We start from the raw sequence: 20,214 nt of genomic DNA on the forward strand, positions 1-20,214 counted from the left end.
CCTCCTACTCGAAATCACTACAGAATCACCCACACCAAACCCCCAGACAGCAATGATATACTTATTCTTGCCACACACTTACACAACCTATGCTCGCAGGTTCGCACTTCCCCGATAAACATAACGCTGACCAAATTGTTATGTCCTTCTCACATATTGCCATGTCTTTCTGACAGGATTATAGTTACAGCCTGGCCTCATTTCCCTGTGTCTCATCTTCACCACTCTAGCTGCTGGTTAGGTGAGACGTCATCACCCATTTCTCTGATTATCATATGAAGGCAATGTCTCTTTGTAGGCTGTCACAATGCTTAGTATCACTTACGCCTCTCATGAATACAACAGCATCATTTCCAAACTCAGGGATAATTCAACGTCTCGTAAGTCTTTGATATATAAATAAGGGGAAAACGGTAGCCTTATGGATGAGAGAGACTTACAGAATTACCACTGACTTCTTGAAGAGAGAAAATGAATAACACTGTCATGAATAGGGGCTCATAGGTTGTGTCATTCCGGCAATAGACACCCCTTCTTGTCGTACCCATGCAACACAAATGAGCACTGAAGAATTATTTCCTCGAACGACAGGAAAGTATTTGGTATAACTAAGCTCATATGTTCATATGTTTATCATAGAGAAACTACCTATTCAACCAGCCGAAATGATATATATTAATGTCAAAATATATTACAGAGAGAGGGATTAATCTTCATCTTAATCCCCTGCAGACATTTCCACTTAGCCTTATGAAGGCGAAGTGGGTGTTGATAGGTTGCGAGGCAACAGAATGCTATGTGAATAGTATATCCACAGGTATAGAACGGATCTTCCGACACATTCTAACTGAACTTGTCACCTTCTTTAACCTTAACAGGTTCTACGTCTCAAATCCATAGCTGGATAGGTTATATAGGGAAAAGGCCTATGAACTTTGTAGGCTATAATACAATCCTAATACATTATATATATAGGTGGAGAATAAATGAAAAATCTGAATCAATTATCACTTTTCAAATCGAAGCATGAAGTGAGGGCTCGTGTGACGTACATACGTTTAGATTTCCTCATTTTCTAAAACTCTTAACCAAGGTATGTATGTCTGGCCACTCCTCTGGTGCTATCTATCCCCGGGAGAGCGTCCGTGGGAACTGGAAATTGCTTCACCCACCTCCGCTCATATACTTCCCCTTATTACACAGTGGACTACATACACCTGCCTCCAACTCTCGTGGTTCTCAGGGCTGCTCAGACAACCACCGCAGCTGAGCACCGACAGACAACTTAGTTCACGAGGGAGCCCTCTGTGACGATGGCTCAAAGGTGGCTGGGGCCTCACACCTCAAGGGTGACATAGTCTTGTAATTGTTATGATTAATACGACATGAGAGTCAGGTTTCATACCCGCCTATTGAAGGCCATGACTTCGGGGACAATTTAATCAGGAGTGAGACGGTTGCAGGGAAGTGGTTAGATGAGCAGGTGTGTGTGTGTGTGTGTGTGACGGAGAGAGAGCCGTCACCAGAGCCAAAATGGCTTGCATGGAAGCTGAATTAGCTTATATCTGTTCTGGAAGCTACGAACATTCTAACGCTTGAATATCATTTCCTGTAAGACTATATATATATATATATATATACGAATAAAGTGTATATGAACGCGCACCTTCATAGAACATACAAACCTCCAACAGCCAGGATCGAACCTGGGACCCCTTGTGCAAGAGGCAGGCATGCTAACCGCTAGGCTAAGGGACTGTATAATAGGAAACAACTATTCGAAATAGTAAACATGTGATTACCAAATGGCGTCCTAGCTTCGTCTCTTCGATGTATATCAACTGACTGTTATATTCCTCTCTTGTGTCTCCCCTGATGATGTGATTATTACACGAAAGTGCACTTGGGAACTTTTCGTGTTTCATTTTCCCCGTGGACTCATAGGAATATATATATATATATATATATATATATATATATATATATATATATATATATATATATATATATATATATATATATATCATCATGGATACAGGATGCCCATGTTAACTTATTCTATATATTTAAACTGATTAAAGTTCATACTAGTTGTTCTCTCACAAATGATGACCTACATGTTGATCGCTCGTATCAATTTGAATTGGAATATGTCCTGCTCAAACCATGCCGACGCCCTAGTGATTTCCTATCCATACGCTAGAGGGCAGGTCTGTCTTAGGGATTTGCTATGGCCGTTGCCCAAATCACTGACTCTATTTTATATATTCCATTGTGTCTTCCAGGACCTAAAGTCATTGTTAGGTAGACACCTCATGTCTCTATGTCTTGTGTCATATTTGAGCTAGACGGATCACTTTCATTTAATGTAACAGTTATTGTCTAAGTGTTCATTCTTAAATGGAGTACTTGGTGACCCCGTTTAACTCGGGGGTCGGCCCGTGAAGCCCGGCAGTGTGATCCACCTCACTTCGGGTCCAGTCGTCATACTCTCTGGACGCTTAGCTCTTGGTTTGTTTAGCCGGCCCCGTGTAGAAGCCAAGCAGGTTCGTCCCTGGGTGTCCTTAGTGATGCTTCTTACTAGGGTATAATATGGTAAGGTATGTTCTGTGGTGTAGGTCAGAGCTTCGTGAGTTTGACACTCGTGGTGGAAGGCGGACAGTCCACCGTACTCTTTCTCGACGGCAGGTCACCACGCCGAACCTCCCACCAATAGAGAGCGGAACTGGCAACGAAGCTGCGTGATTCGAAGATTCGTCAAAAACAGAGATGGAAGGGATATTCAGTGTGAATATCGTCCAACGTTACTGCTGCTAGGTTGTGTCAATATCCCGTTTACGTGAACAAAATCATAGTGAGTATTCATGCGAATATCGTCGAAAAATGGAGAGAATGTTTCGAATGAACCCACAAGTGTCTGAACGTAGCTCATAATATCGTCTTCATTGTTTCCAGTACTTGAAGTTTTCCATGTAATTCTCTAGGTGATCTTGGAATTATTTTTAACACCCAAGGTGTTAGATAATTTTCGGTTGGTGATTGTAGCTTACATTGACGGCCTTAACGACCCTGGCAGTTGTTTGGGGTAAAGAGCAAACAACCAATCGACGTACTCTAGGAAATGCTTGTACGTGTGTGCGCAATCTTATACGAAAAAGGAATATGTGGTGGGGAATAACATTGCTTCATATGAACGGACGGATGTCTTCAACCTCGCGTATCATAGACACAAAACTGAAGCACCCCGACGCAGTTGGGTTGTGCGCCCATCTGTGTGTGTGCGCGCGTGTGTGTAACACTTGGATTGTGTCGTTACCCCACTGCTGATATGGCATCAGAGGCTCCATTAAACCGAGATGAAACGGAGAGACGAGAGGTACGTGCTTAGGGATCACATTATCACTGTGATAATAGGCTCTCTGTACGGGGCATAGCACATGTAGATGGCCCGTCTTCCAACACGGTGATGAAGTGGATCGGATGACGGGCGGGGAGCGGTAGCCTTGACGACTTAATGCGAGTTATGTGTGTGTTGATAGTAGACTAAGTAGCATTAAGGAATAGTGGATAGAGAACGAGACCTGCATCAGAGTTAGATTATCAACAGCCAGATTTAAGTCGTCCTTGTTTGCGGGCAGATATGTATAGGGTAACGCTAGGTTATGATGGTAACGGAATGGGTTATATATCTGGAAATGTAGTCATTGCTGTGACCACAGTCATAAAGAAAACATTTAGGATATGTGGGAGGGTTAGGAAATTAGGCATACAAATATTGAACTATAATCATGATTGAAATGTACATTAAGAATGTTAAATTTACTATGAATGTGATGGTAGAGAGAACGGAAGCCCCTCTGAGAACCACCCGTGGCAGACGACGCTGCAAGCAAGGTGGCGGCAAGAGCGATCCCCCTAGCTAACGTTGTAGCCACAATAGACAACCAGCAGTTGGACGATGCGCGTCGCGTTGAGCGTCAGGCCAAGACTGCTGGAGGCGGAAACAACAACACCCGGTATGAAGTTAATGATTAAGAACTTCTTAATGTTCACAGACGTCATAGTTATGGAACGTCATAGTTATAGGAGTAAGAGATCAATACGGATAATAAAGTATGAATATGTGAGGGTTAATACACCACAAAAATAAATTCTGATGAATACTGCAATAAAAATCAAAATCGTGTAATGTTTCTCACGCAGATAACGACCGGGTCAACATTAGCGAAGGGTCACGTTGAGGTCATGTTACCTGAAGCTCGTGTCGTCCACCGCTGGTTCCAAGACTTCCCTCAGCTCTTGGACTGGCCCAGCTAAGGAGCGGACCTCGAGTGTCACTGAACACATTTGGGCAGAAATGGTGAACACCTGGGAGCCAGGAGACGAGAGGACCAGCCATCATCTCTCGAACCACGACGTCCAGTGGTAACGCTGCAGGTGTAGGTAGACCTGGTCTCCTCCATGACTGATATAGGTTTGTGGTCGCTGAGAAGGGCGTGGGAGGCTGAACGGGGTATCAGTGATGTGTAGTAATTGGATTTTCATTCGTATTTGGTGAAAGGTTTATCATTGTGTGTGCGTGATACAAGGTGAACACCACCAGTAATATGGAGCAATAATAGTCATTCCTTTTGATTCCATATCACACACAATTTCCTACACTGGGTTGACTGGTGGTTTGCACTTTAGTCCTAACAACTGCCAGGGTCATTAAGGTCGTTAGCATAAGCTACGTTCACCAACTGTTGAATTATTAACCACCTACGTCGTGTGGTAAAAATATAATCTTATCACATTTTCATTATGCAAGTGGCCTGTGATGTAGGGTATTATAAAGAAAACTTTAATTGATATACTGAAGACTTTATATATGTTATGGTACTTCGCATCGGGTTCATTCGAAACGAGGTTTCCCCATTGTACTACGTTATTAGCAATGATAGTCCTATCACTATGGTTTTGTTCTTCACGTAAGCAGAATGTTGACACGTACTCATCTTTCAGCAGTAATGTTTGACGATATTCATATTAATATCCTTCCCATCTCTTCTTGACGCGTCTTCGTTCGAATCGCACTGCTTCGTTGCCAGCAACACTCGGGTGTTGGAGGGGGGTTTTCGGTATAGTGACCTGTCGTCCATAAAGAGTGCAATGGCCTATCCGTCCTCCGGAGTTGTATATATTATACACAATCATCATTTCCCAACCCCCACTGCCAGGGATGTCATGAATTAATGTAAAAAACACAATTTGTTAGTTAGCAATTCAATCTTTAGTTTTTCTTCCACTTCGAGTCTTGGAATCCACCCAATTCTAGATTAAGAAGTTCAAAACTTAGTTTTAAACTCTTATTGGGATTAGACTCGGGCATTCATGGAGTTTTATTTTGCGTTCTTTTAAGTAAACTAAACACGTTTATTCCTCGGGAGATATAAAGTAGGAAGACGAGCAGGATTGCTTACAGATGCTCCAGGAATCTTTGGCACACAGCGAGAGCGTAATATATGTGCAAAAACACTTTTAAGAGATCTATCGTATATCGCATCTTAAGCGTAAATCGCATATAGTTACGTCAGAAACGGTGTACATCCTAAAAGGACGGTACACACTGGAGGTGGTAGCGAGGTCATCTTGGGGTCACCCAAGGGTCAGAGAACCTCACTTGACCTAGTCTTATCAACCTTAGGTCACAAAGGAGAGAAAATTTTCACACGTCAGGCCTGTCAACATTTTAAAATGGTCTTAGCTTAAACTGACGTTTTCTTTAAGGTATAGATGATTAAACAAAACTTTATACTATTTCTTTTCAGTAGTTTGAGATCATGATAATGAATGTTTATGTAATCTGTGGTGATCAAACTAAGCTCTTTTTTGTTGGAATAAGACACTTATTATGTTGGCAGCACCTGAATATACATTTCATGTTGGCGAAAATGTTTTATCTGGTCCATAGGGGTCTGTGGTTTCGGTGCTTTGCATATGACAGCTAGAGAATGGATGCGATAGAATGCAGCTTCTCCAAGTCTGTTCCAGAGGCTATCTCGCTATCTCTGGAAACTGTGAGCAAGTATGGAAAGTGTTACCAACTTTTTTTTCTTGCCATATTGCTCGTGAAGGCCAGCAGGCCATCGTTGCCTGAGCTTTGTAAAACGGTCTGTGAAATTTTAAAGCAATGGTAGAAAAAATCTTTTGTTTTCTGTGTGCTGGGTATCCATTTGTTTTTCTATTTTACTCGAGTTTGGTTTTTGAATTTTAGTATATTGGAGCTGTTTGCTTTGAGATGATTTTCAAACCGTTCTTGACTCGCCTTCCAGGCACCTGTCCTCGACCGATTCCATCCATACCTGGCCTATAAACTGATCTTAGACTTAGCAACATAGCAGCTACCCAGCCGCAGACCGTACTTCACCCGAGACTGCCACCCTCCTATCTTCGTACTCGTATATATGAAGTTGAAATCGCACTTCAGTGGTTCATGCAATTTTAACATGTAATGTTTCTATAAGACATGTTTCGTAGAGACAATCCACCTCATCAGGTGCCAGTACTTAACAAAGTTGTTTAAATCCAACATCTCACTTGAGTCCCGCCGTCCACCCTACAACCAATCAGTACAGACCAACCACTGTCCGCTTTGTCTGGCAGTCAGTAACTGTGTAATGGCGGGAGGGGCATACTGGGGGCGATTAAGTGATTAAGTGGGGTATATATCTATATATATATATATATATATATATATATATATATATATATATATATATATATATATATATATATATATATATATATATATATATATATATATATATATATATATATATATATATATATATATATATATATATATATATATATATATATATATATATATATATATATATATATATATATATATATATATATATATATATATATATATATATATATATATATATATATATATATATATATATATATATATATATATATATATATATATATATATATATATATATATATATATATATATATATATATATATATATATATATATATATATATATATATATATATATATATATATATATATATATATATATATATATATATATATATATATATATATATATATATATATATATATATATATATATATATATATATATATATATATATATATATATATATATATATATATATATATATATATATATATATATATATATATATATATATATATATATATATATATATATATATATATATATATATATATATATATATATATATATATATATATATATATATATATATATATATATATATATATATATATATATATATATATATATATATATATATTATATATATATATATATTATATATATATATATATATATATATATATATATATATATATATATATATATATATATATATATATATATATATATATATATATATATATATATATATATATATATATATATATATATATATATATATATATATATATATTATATATATATATATATATATATATATATATATATATATATATATATATATATATATATATATATATATATATATATATATATATATATATATATATATATATATATATATATATATATATATATATATATATATATATATATATATATATATATATATATATATATATATATATATATATATATATATATATATATATATATATATATATTATATATATATATATATATATATATATATATATATATATATATATATATATATATATATATATATATATATATATATATATATATATATATATATATATATATATATATATATATATATATATATATATATATATATATATATATATATATATATATATATATATATATATATATATATATATATATATATATATATATATATATATATATATATATATATATATATATATATATATATATATATATATATATATATATATATATATATATATATATATATATATATATATATATATATATATATATATATATATATATATATATATATATATATATATATATATATATATATATATATATATATATATATATATATATATATATATATATATATATATATATATATATATATATATATATATATATATATATATATATATATATATATATATATATATATATATATATATATATATATATATATATATATATATATATATATATATATATATATATATATATATATATATATATATATATATATATATATATATATATATATATATATATATATATATATATATATATATATATATATATATATATATATATATATATATATATATATATATATATATATATATATATATATATATATATATATATATATATATATATATATATATATATATATATATATATATATATATATATATATATATATATATATATATATATATATATATATATATATATATATATATATATATATATATATATATATATATATATATATATATATATATATATATATATATATATATATATATATATATATATATATATATATATATATATATATATATATATATATATATATATATATATATATATATATATATATATATATATATATATATATATATATATATATATATATATATATATATATATATATATATATATATATATATATATATATATATATATATATATATATATATATATATATATATATATATATATATATATATATATATATATATATATATATATATATATATATATATATATATATATATATATATATATATATATATATATATATATATATATATATATATATATATATATATATATATATATATATATATATATATATATATATATATATATATATATATATATATATATATATATATATATATATATATATATATATATATATATATATATATATATATATATATATATATATATATATATATATATATATATATATATATATATATATATATATATATATATATATATATATATATATATATATATATATATATATATATATATATATATATATATATATATATATATATATATATATATATATATATATATATATATATATATATATATATATATATATATATATATATATATATATATATATATATATATATATATATATATATATATATATATATATATATATATATATATATATATATATATATATATATATATATATATATATATATATATATATATATATATATATATATATATATATATATATATATATATATATATATATATATATATATATATATATATATATATATATATATATATATATATATATATATATATATATATATATATATATATATATATATATATATATATATATATATATATATATATATATATATATATATATATATATATATATATATATATATATATATATATATATATATATATATATATATATATATATATATATATATATATATATATATATATATATATATATATATATATATATATATATATATATATATATATATATATATATATATATATATATATATATATATATATATATATATATATATATATATATATATATATATATATATATATATATATATATATATATATATATATATATATATATATATATATATATATATATATATATATATATATATATATATATATATATATATATATATATATATATATATATATATATATATATATATATATATATATATATATATATATATATATATATATATATATATATATATATATATATATATATATATATATATATATATATATATATATATATATATATATATATATATATATATATATATATATATATATATATATATATATATATATATTATATATATATATATATATATATATATATATATATATTTTCTCGCAGAGTGATTTGAAATTATACCGACCAATCTTGACTATATATAGAATATGAAACTCACGAGACTAATTGTAAATGACTGTGCCACGTAGTCCGGATCCTCGTAATTAAACAGATCAAGGCATTATCCGTAGTGTTGCATCATCGTAATCATAAACTGATGTGCAGATATATTGAAATATGAACAGTGCACTCTGGACACTTGATTCATCCATCACGCTTTCTAGCACTCTGGACACTTGATTCATCCATCACGCTTTCTAGCACTCTGGACACTTGATTCATCCATCACGCTTTCTAGCACTCTGGACACTTGATTCATCCATCACGCTTTCTAGCACTCTGGACACTTGATTCATCCATCACGCTTTCTAGCACTCTGGACACTTGATTCATCCATCACGCTTTCTAGCACTCTGGACACTTGATTCATCCATCACGCTTTCTAGCACTCTGGACACTTGATTCATCCATCACGCTTTCTAGCACTCTGGACACTTGATTCATCCCTCACGCTTTCTAGCACTCTGGACACTTGATTCATCCCTCACGCTTTCTAGCACTCTGGACACTTGATTCATCCATCACGCTTTCTAGCACTCTGGACACTTGATTCATCCCTCACGCTTTCTAGCACTCTGGACACTTGATTCATCCCTCACGCTTTCTAGCACTCTGGACACTTGATTCATCCATCACGCTTTCTAGCACTCTGGACACTTGATTCATCCATCACGCTTTCTAGCACTCTGGACACTTGATTCATCCCTCACGCTTTCTAGCACTCTGGACACTTGATTCATCCATCACGCTTTCTAGCACTCTGGACACTTGATTCATCCCTCACGCTTTCTAGCACTCTGGACACTTGATTCATCCATCACGCTTTCTAGCACTCTGGACACTTGATTCATCCATCACGCTTTCTAGCACTCTGGACACTTGATTCATCCATCACGCTTTCTAGCACTCTGGACACTTGATTCATCCCTCACGCTTTCTAGCACTCTGGACACTTGATTCATCCATCACGCTTTCTAGCACTCTGGACACTTGATTCATCCATCACGCTTTCTAGCACTCTGGACACTTGATTCATCCATCACGCTTTCTAGCACTCTGGACACTTGATTCATCCTCACGCTTTCTAGCACTCTGGACACTTGATTCATCCATCACGCTTTCTAGCACTCTGGACACTTGATTCATCCCTCACGCTTTCTAGCACTCTGGACACTTGATTCATCCATCACGCTTTCTAGCACTCTGGACACTTGATTCATCCATCACGCTTTCTAGCACTCTGGACACTTGATTCATCCATCACGCTTTCTAGCACTCTGGACACTTGATTCATCCCTCACGCTTTCTAGCACTCTGGACACTTGATTCATCCATCACGCTTTCTAGCACTCTGGACACTTGATTCATCCTCACGCTTTCTAGCACTCTGGACACTTGATTCATCCATCACGCTTTCTAGCACTCTGGACACTTGATTCATCCATCACGCTTTCTAGCACTCTGGACACTTGATTCATCCATCACGCTTTCTAGCACTCTGGACACTTGATTCATCCATCACGCTTTCTAGCACTCTGGACACTTGATTCATCCCTCACGCTTTCTAGCACTCTGGACACTTGATTCATCCATCACGCTTTCTAGCACTCTGGACACTTGATTCATCCATCACGCTTTCTAGCACTCTGGACACTTGATTCATCCCTCACGCTTTCTAGCACTCTGGACACTTGATTCATCCCTCACGCTTTCTAGCACTCTGGACACTTGATTCATCCATCACGCTTTCTAGCACTCTGGACACTTGATTCATCCATCACGCTTTCTAGCACTCTGGACACTTGATTCATCCATCACGCTTTCTAGCACTCTGGACACTTGATTCATCCATCACGCTTTCTAGCACTCTGGACACTTGATTCATCCATCACGCTTTCTAGCACTCTGGACACTTGATTCATCCCTCACGCTTTCTAGCACTCTGGACACTTGATTCATCCATCACGCTTTCTAGCACTCTGGACACTTGATTCATCCTCACGCTTTCTAGCACTCTGGACACTTGATTCATCCATCACGCTTTCTAGCACTCTGGACACTTGATTCATCCATCACGCTTTCTAGCACTCTGGACACTTGATTCATCCATCACGCTTTCTAGCACTCTGGACACTTGATTCATCCATCACGCTTTCTAGCACTCTGGACACTTGATTCATCCATCACGCTTTCTAGCACTCTGGACACTTGATTCATCCATCACGCTTTCTAGCACTCTGGACACTTGATTCATCCATCACGCTTTCTAGCACTCTGGACACTTGATTCATCCATCACGCTTTCTAGCACTCTGGACACTTGATTCATCCATCACGCTTTCTAGCACTCTGGACACTTGATTCATCCCTCACGCTTTCTAGCACTCTGGACACTTGATTCATCCCTCACGCTTTCTAGCACTCTGGACACTTGATTCATCCATCACGCTTTCTAGCACTCTGGACACTTGATTCATCCATCACGCTTTCTAGCACTCTGGACACTTGATTCATCCATCACGCTTTCTAGCACTCTGGACACTTGATTCATCCCTCACGCTTTCTAGCACTCTGGACACTTGATTCATCCATCACGCTTTCTAGCACTCTGGACACTTGATTCATCCCTCACGCTTTCTAGCACTCTGGACACTTGATTCATCCATCACGCTTTCTAGCACTCTGGACACTTGATTCATCCATCACGCTTTCTAGCACTCTGGACACTTGATTCATCCATCACGCTTTCTAGCACTCTGGACACTTGATTCATCCTCACGCTTTCTAGCACTCTGGACACTTGATTCATCCCTCACGCTTTCTAGCACTCTGGACACTTGATTCATCCATCACGCTTTCTAGCACTCTGGACACTTGATTCATCCTCACGCTTTCTAGCACTCTGGACACTTGATTCATCCCTCACGCTTTCTAGCACTCTGGACACTTGATTCATCCATCACGCTTTCTAGCACTCTGGACACTTGATTCATCCCTCACGCTTTCTAGCACTCTGGACACTTGATTCATCCATCACGCTTTCTAGCACTCTGGACACTTGATTCATCCCTCACGCTTTCTAGCACTCTGGACACTTGATTCATCCATCACGCTTTCTAGCACTCTGGACACTTGATTCATCCATCACGCTTTCTAGCACTCTGGACACTTGATTCATCCTCACGCTTTCTAGCACTCTGGACACTTGATTCATCCATCACGCTTTCTAGCACTCTGGACACTTGATTCATCCCTCACGCTTTCTAGCACTCTGGACACTTGATTCATCCCTCACGCTTTCTAGCACTCTGGACACTTGATTCATCCCTCACGCTTTCTAGCACTCTGGACACTTGATTCATCCATCACGCTTTCTAGCACTCTGGACACTTGATTCATCCCTCACGCTTTCTAGCACTCTGGACACTTGATTCATCCATCACGCTTTCTAGCACTCTGGACACTTGATTCATCCATCACGCTTTCTAGCACTCTGGACACTTGATTCATCCATCACGCTTTCTAGCACTCTGGACACTTGATTCATCCCTCACGCTTTCTAGCACTCTGGACACTTGATTCATCCATCACGCTTTCTAGCACTCTGGACACTTGATTCATCCATCACGCTTTCTAGCACTCTGGACACTTGATTCATCCATCACGCTTTCTAGCACTCTGGACACTTGATTCATCCATCACGCTTTCTAGCACTCTGGACACTTGATTCATCCATCACGCTTTCTAGCACTCTGGACACTTGATTCATCCCTCACGCTTTCTAGCACTCTGGACACTTGATTCATCCATCACGCTTTCTAGCACTCTGGACACTTGATTCATCCATCACGCTTTCTAGCACTCTGGACACTTGATTCATCCCTCACGCTTTCTAGCACTCTGGACACTTGATTCATCCATCACGCTTTCTAGCACTCTGGACACTTGATTCATCCCTCACGCTTTCTAGCACTCTGGACACTTGATTCATCCATCACGCTTTCTAGCACTCTGGACACTTGATTCATCCATCACGCTTTCTAGCACTCTGGACACTTGATTCATCCATCACGCTTTCTAGCACTCTGGACACTTGATTCATCCATCACGCTTTCTAGCACTCTGGACACTTGATTCATCCATCACGCTTTCTAGCACTCTGGACACTTGATTCATCCTCACGCTTTCTAGCACTCTGGACACTTGATTCATCCCTCACGCTTTCTAGCACTCTGGACACTTGATTCATCCATCACGCTTTCTAGCACTCTGGACACTTGATTCATCCATCACGCTTTCTAGCACTCTGGACACTTGATTCATCCATCACGCTTTCTAGCACTCTGGACACTTGATTCATCCATCACGCTTTCTAGCACTCTGGACACTTGATTCATCCCTCACGCTTTCTAGCACTCTGGACACTTGATTCATCCATCACGCTTTCTAGCACTCTGGACACTTGATTCATCCATCACGCTTTCTAGCACTCTGGACACTTGATTCATCCATCACGCTTTCTAGCACTCTGGACACTTGATTCATCCCTCACGCTTTCTAGCACTCTGGACACTTGATTCATCCATCACGCTTTCTAGCACTCTGGACACTTGATTCATCCATCACGCTTTCTAGCACTCTGGACACTTGATTCATCCATCACGCTTTCTAGCACTCTGGACACTTGATTCATCCATCACGCTTTCTAGCACTCTGGACACTTGATTCATCCCTCACGCTTTCTAGCACTCTGGACACTTGATTCATCCTCACGCTTTCTAGCACTCTGGACACTTGATTCATCCATCACGCTTTCTAGCACTCTGGACACTTGATTCATCCCTCACGCTTTCTAGCACTCTGGACACTTGATTCATCCATCACGCTTTCTAGCACTCTGGACACTTGATTCATCCATCACGCTTTCTAGCACTCTGGACACTTGATTCATCCATCACGCTTTCTAGCACTCTGGACACTTGATTCATCCATCACGCTTTCTAGCACTCTGGACACTTGATTCATCCATCACGCTTTCTAGCACTCTGGACACTTGATTCATCCCTCACGCTTTCTAGCACTCTGGACACTTGATTCATCCCTCACGCTTTCTAGCACTCTGGACACTTGATTCATCCCTCACGCTTTCTAGCACTCTGGACACTTGATTCATCCATCACGCTTTCTAGCACTCTGGACACTTGATTCATCCATCACGCTTTCTAGCACTCTGGACACTTGATTCATCCTCACGCTTTCTAGCACTCTGGACACTTGATTCATCCATCACGCTTTCTAGCACTCTGGACACTTGATTCATCCCTCACGCTTTCTAGCACTCTGGACACTTGATTCATCCATCACGCTTTCTAGCACTCTGGACACTTGATTCATCCCTCACGCTTTCTAGCACTCTGGACACTTGATTCATCCATCACGCTTTCTAGCACTCTGGACACTTGATTCATCCATCACGCTTTCTAGCACTCTGGACACTTGATTCATCCATCACGCTTTCTAGCACTCTGGACACTTGATTCATCCATCACGCTTTCTAGCACTCTGGACACTTGATTCATCCATCACGCTTTCTAGCACTCTGGACACTTGATTCATCCCTCACGCTTTCTAGCACTCTGGACACTTGATTCATCCATCACGCTTTCTAGCACTCTGGACACTTGATTCATCCATCACGCTTTCTAGCACTCTGGACACTTGATTCATCCATCACGCTTTCTAGCACTCTGGACACTTGATTCATCCATCACGCTTTCTAGCACTCTGGACACTTGATTCATCCCTCACGCTTTCTAGCACTCTGGACACTTGATTCATCCCTCACGCTTTCTAGCACTCTGGACACTTGATTCATCCCTCACGCTTTCTAGCACTCTGGACACTTGATTCATCCCTCACGCTTTCTAGCACTCTGGACACTTGATTCATCCCTCACGCTTTCTAGCACTCTGGACACTTGATTCATCCCTCACGCTTTCTAGCACTCTGGACACTTGATTCATCCATCACGCTTTCTAGCACTCTGGACACTTGATTCATCCATCACGCTTTCTAGCACTCTGGACACTTGATTCATCCCTCACGCTTTCTAGCACTCTGGACACTTGATTCATCCCTCACGCTTTCTAGCACTCTGGACACTTGATTCATCCATCACGCTTTCTAGCACTCTGGACACTTGATTCATCCCTCACGCTTTCTAGCACTCTGGACACTTGATTCATCCCTCACGCTTTCTAGCACTCTGGACACTTGATTCATCCCTCACGCTTTCTAGCACTCTGGACACTTGATTCATCCCTCACGCTTTCTAGCACTCTGGACACTTGATTCATCCATCACGCTTTCTAGCACTCTGGACACTTGATTCATCCCTCACGCTTTCTAGCACTCTGGACACTTGATTCATCCATCACGCTTTCTAGCACTCTGGACACTTGATTCATCCATCACGCTTTCTAGCACTCTGGACACTTGATTCATCCATCACGCTTTCTAGCACTCTGGACACTTGATTCATCCCTCACGCTTTCTAGCACTCTGGACACTTGATTCATCCATCACGCTTTCTAGCACTCTGGACACTTGATTCATCCATCACGCTTTCTAGCACTCTGGACACTTGATTCATCCATCACGCTTTCTAGCACTCTGGACACTTGATTCATCCCTCACGCTTTCTAGCACTCTGGACACTTGATTCATCCCTCACGCTTTCTAGCACTCTGGACACTTGATTCATCCATCACGCTTTCTAGCACTCTGGACACTTGATTCATCCATCACGCTTTCTAGCACTCTGGACACTTGATTCATCCATCACGCTTTCTAGCACTCTGGACACTTGATTCATCCCTCACGCTTTCTAGCACTCTGGACACTTGATTCACCCCTCACGCTTTCTAGTACTCTGGACACTTGACTCATCCCTCACGCTTTCTAGCACTCTGGACACTTGATTCATCCCTCACGCTTTCTAGCACTCTGGACACTTGATTCATCCCTCACGCTTTCTAGCACTCTGGACACTTGATTCATCCCTCACGCTTTCTAGCACTCTGGACACTTGATTCATCCCTCACGCTTTCTAGCACTCTGGACACTTGATTCATCCCTCACGCTTTCTAGCACTCTGGACACTTGATTCATCCATCACGCTTTCTAGCACTCTGGACACTTGATTCTAACGCTCCATTTATACAAGCATTTTCGTGAACGAAGCCTTCACGAACGCGAGTACGGATCTCTCCAGGCGGGAGGCCACATGACAAATTGTCAGATGGGGTCTAGGTGATGGTTGGAGAGAGGTGGGTGGACCAGTGTGTTTAATGTGTTATAGTCTGTGATATTCTATGCCTGCATCTGCACTTGTGATACTCCATTTTTGGTGCTGAATAATGAAGAGGATCTGGCATGGGAAGCATACGTGTGTCTAGGAAGAATGAGTTACGTAGATGCTCCTGATGAATGGGGAATCTGTGCTTTGAATCTATTAAGAATGTCGAGGATAAGACTGGAGGATTTGATGACTGATGCTGACGTGTTCCTTCCAGTTTTAGTGGTGCTTGTGAATTCATGGAGCGGCTGAATCTCCTGGGGACATGTCTCACGAGGAACCGGAAGCCTAAAGGTACCATCTTTACGTCCTGTGCGTCGCCAGAGATAAGGGGACTGGAAGGTGGAGATGTCCCCGAGGAAGCACAAGAGCATTGAAAACTGCGCGCTGAGGAAGGAGACGACATCCACAGATGGCCTCCCTGTAAGACTGTGTTTTACTGTGTTTGATTAGTCTTGAAAGTTTTGGTGAAGTCATTTATGGAAGAAACGTATAGATCTTGTGTCTCCTTTAGACTGCGACAATTAAAAGTCTGGAAAGCCGAAAAGGCAATGGGTGGTAATGGAAGTTTGTCTTCATATTACCAAACAATTGAGCCTCTCTAGAACTCGTAACGCGAGTGTGGGATTCGGTAACGTACGAAACCTTCACAAGGCTGGGGTTGAAGCTGATGGGATTGGGTGGTAAGTCAGAGAGAGGATCTTAAGTCTATTGACTTCAGTATTGGGGAGGGTTATAGAGATTACGAACCAGTGGGACATACTGACTGGTGGAAGAAAGTACTGATGGTGGAGCATAAGGGTCTGGCTGGCTCTGGCTTTACGGAAGTGTCTTGTGAGGGTTGAAGGGAGTTGAATTGGTGTGTTCAGTGGTTGCTGACCGGAGTTGGGCTCGTGTGTTCAGTGGTTGCTGACCGGAGTTGGGCTCGTGTGTTCAGTGGTTGCTGACCGGAGTTAGGCTCGTGTGTTCAGTGGCTGCTGACCGGAGTTAGGCTCGTGTGTTCAGTGGTTGCTGACCGGAGTTAGGCTAGTGTGTTCAGTGGTTGCTGACCGGAGTTAGGCTAGTGTGTTCAGTGGTTGCTGACCGGAGTTGAGCAAGTGTGTTCAGTGGTTGCTGTCCGGAGTTAGGCTCGTGTGTTCAGTGGTTGCTGTCCGGAGTTAGGCTCGTGTGTTCAGTGGTTGCTGACCAGAGTTAGGCTCGTGTGTTCATTGGTTGCTGTCCGGAGTTAGGCGTGTTCATTGGTTGCTGTCCGGAGTTAGGCTCGTGTGTTCAGTGGTTGCTGACCAGAGTTAGGCTCGTGTGTTCAGTGGTTGCTAAAGGGAGTTAATCGCCTCAAGGGTGACCAATGACTGATAAAGATAATCAAGTGTGTCTGATGACTGATGTCTTCCGATGAACAGTGGAAAATAAAATGAGAACAAATAGTTATCAACTTTTATATACATATTTCAGTTACAGTAAACCAAAGCTCTGAACACGACAGACAGCAAGTGGGCCGTGTGGTACGACGGAATGAAACGCCCGTACCTAATATTGGTACAACTCGCTCTCTCTCTCGACAGTAGAGTTCATCTAGATACTAGATAAGAGAGAGACAAATCTTTAAAGTTTCGTGCCGACTTCACACTACAGTGTGTAACTATAGCTGCACACTGTGACTATTTACTAAAGTGGAACACTTATATACATAATACATACAATATATATATATATATATATATATATATATATATATATATATATATATAATATATATATCATATATATATGTATATATATATATATATATATATATATATATATATATATATATATATTATATCTAGCACAAGCCAGGTACCCAGTTTGTCGACCATTTCCAACGGGAGGATGAACAGCTAGGTGGACTGTGGACAGAGTGCCGCGACCAAATTTTGAACCTAGGAGAGCACTACCTCGGTCGGCCTGGGAATGCTTTACCGTTAAGAATAGGAACGCTAAGCGCTACACACACACACACACACACACACACACACGCTTTTACTGAAATGACCAGTTTACTGGCTTTTATCATATTCCTTCTGATTTGCTTGTTTAATCTCTACACGGAGAGGGAGGATGTGTAAGATATCTCCAAAAGTTTGTCTCTACATTTCTATCTAAAAAAGATATCTTCAGGAGCTTGTGAAAAATTTAGTGGATCAGGTAAGAACTAATTGCAGGTAACAGGGTGGGTCTGGGTAATACCTATAGGAGAAAGTGTAGTATGTAGCTATGCGGGCTCATTGGCTGTTATTTGGTGCTGGGGCATGTAGTTATAGTCGTAACTACATGCCCCAGCATCATGTAACAGCCAATGAACACGTAGGACTATATGCACCTACGTCTTAAAGTTTTACCCACCATAACTCTGCTACCAGCATTCATTTCCACTTGCACCACTGACTTCTCGACACGCTTCTAAAGGTGATTTGATGGATTTAAATCGATACGTCGAGACAACTCTTGTCAGGTATTTCAAACAACCTCCTCAGCCACATAGAGACGTACAGGACAACTCGAAACATAACAAAAAGAATCGAAAAAGCCAGTTGATCTGATCACGTTCACGGAATATCTTTTAGTGGAAGTGTTGCAGCCGAGAAATTGAAATCCTTACATCATGCAGGAGAGACGAGACTAAGATACCCGACAGCACCTCTCTCTCCTGTAAGGTGTTGGAATGTATATCGGGTAAACTATATTCGGAATCGGGTTCGATACCTGTCTGTGAAAACACCATAACAAGAGCTTTATGTAGTCTGCCGTGATATAGGGGATCGGAACAACATAACATATCCCCCTTGGTTCAGACAGTTGCTCTACATA

General features: G+C 37.4%; 1 protein-coding gene across 3 annotated transcripts in view; it reads left to right on the top strand.

Moving 5' to 3' along the window:
* The first annotated feature begins 2,483 nt into the window (after positions 1-2,483).
* LOC139746684 (uncharacterized) overlaps positions 2,484-20,214 on the top strand; it is a 31,623-nt gene continuing 13,892 nt past the window's right edge. The window contains exon 1 of one of the 3 annotated variants that reach the window (XR_011712192.1): positions 2,484-2,595. Coding sequence is in view for 1 of the 3 variants with exons in the window: in XM_071658128.1 (XP_071514229.1) it covers positions 17,716-17,790 (75 nt within the window). In the remaining 2 variants the exon portion in view is untranslated. Of the gene's footprint in view, positions 2,601-17,327; positions 17,791-20,214 lie in introns of those variants that run through there. The other 2 variants (XR_011712193.1, XM_071658128.1) reach the window with 2 other exon arrangements.

Source organism: Panulirus ornatus, chromosome 66 (assembly GCF_036320965.1).
Source record: "Panulirus ornatus isolate Po-2019 chromosome 66, ASM3632096v1, whole genome shotgun sequence".
Taxonomy (NCBI): Eukaryota; Metazoa; Arthropoda; class Malacostraca; order Decapoda; family Palinuridae; genus Panulirus; species Panulirus ornatus.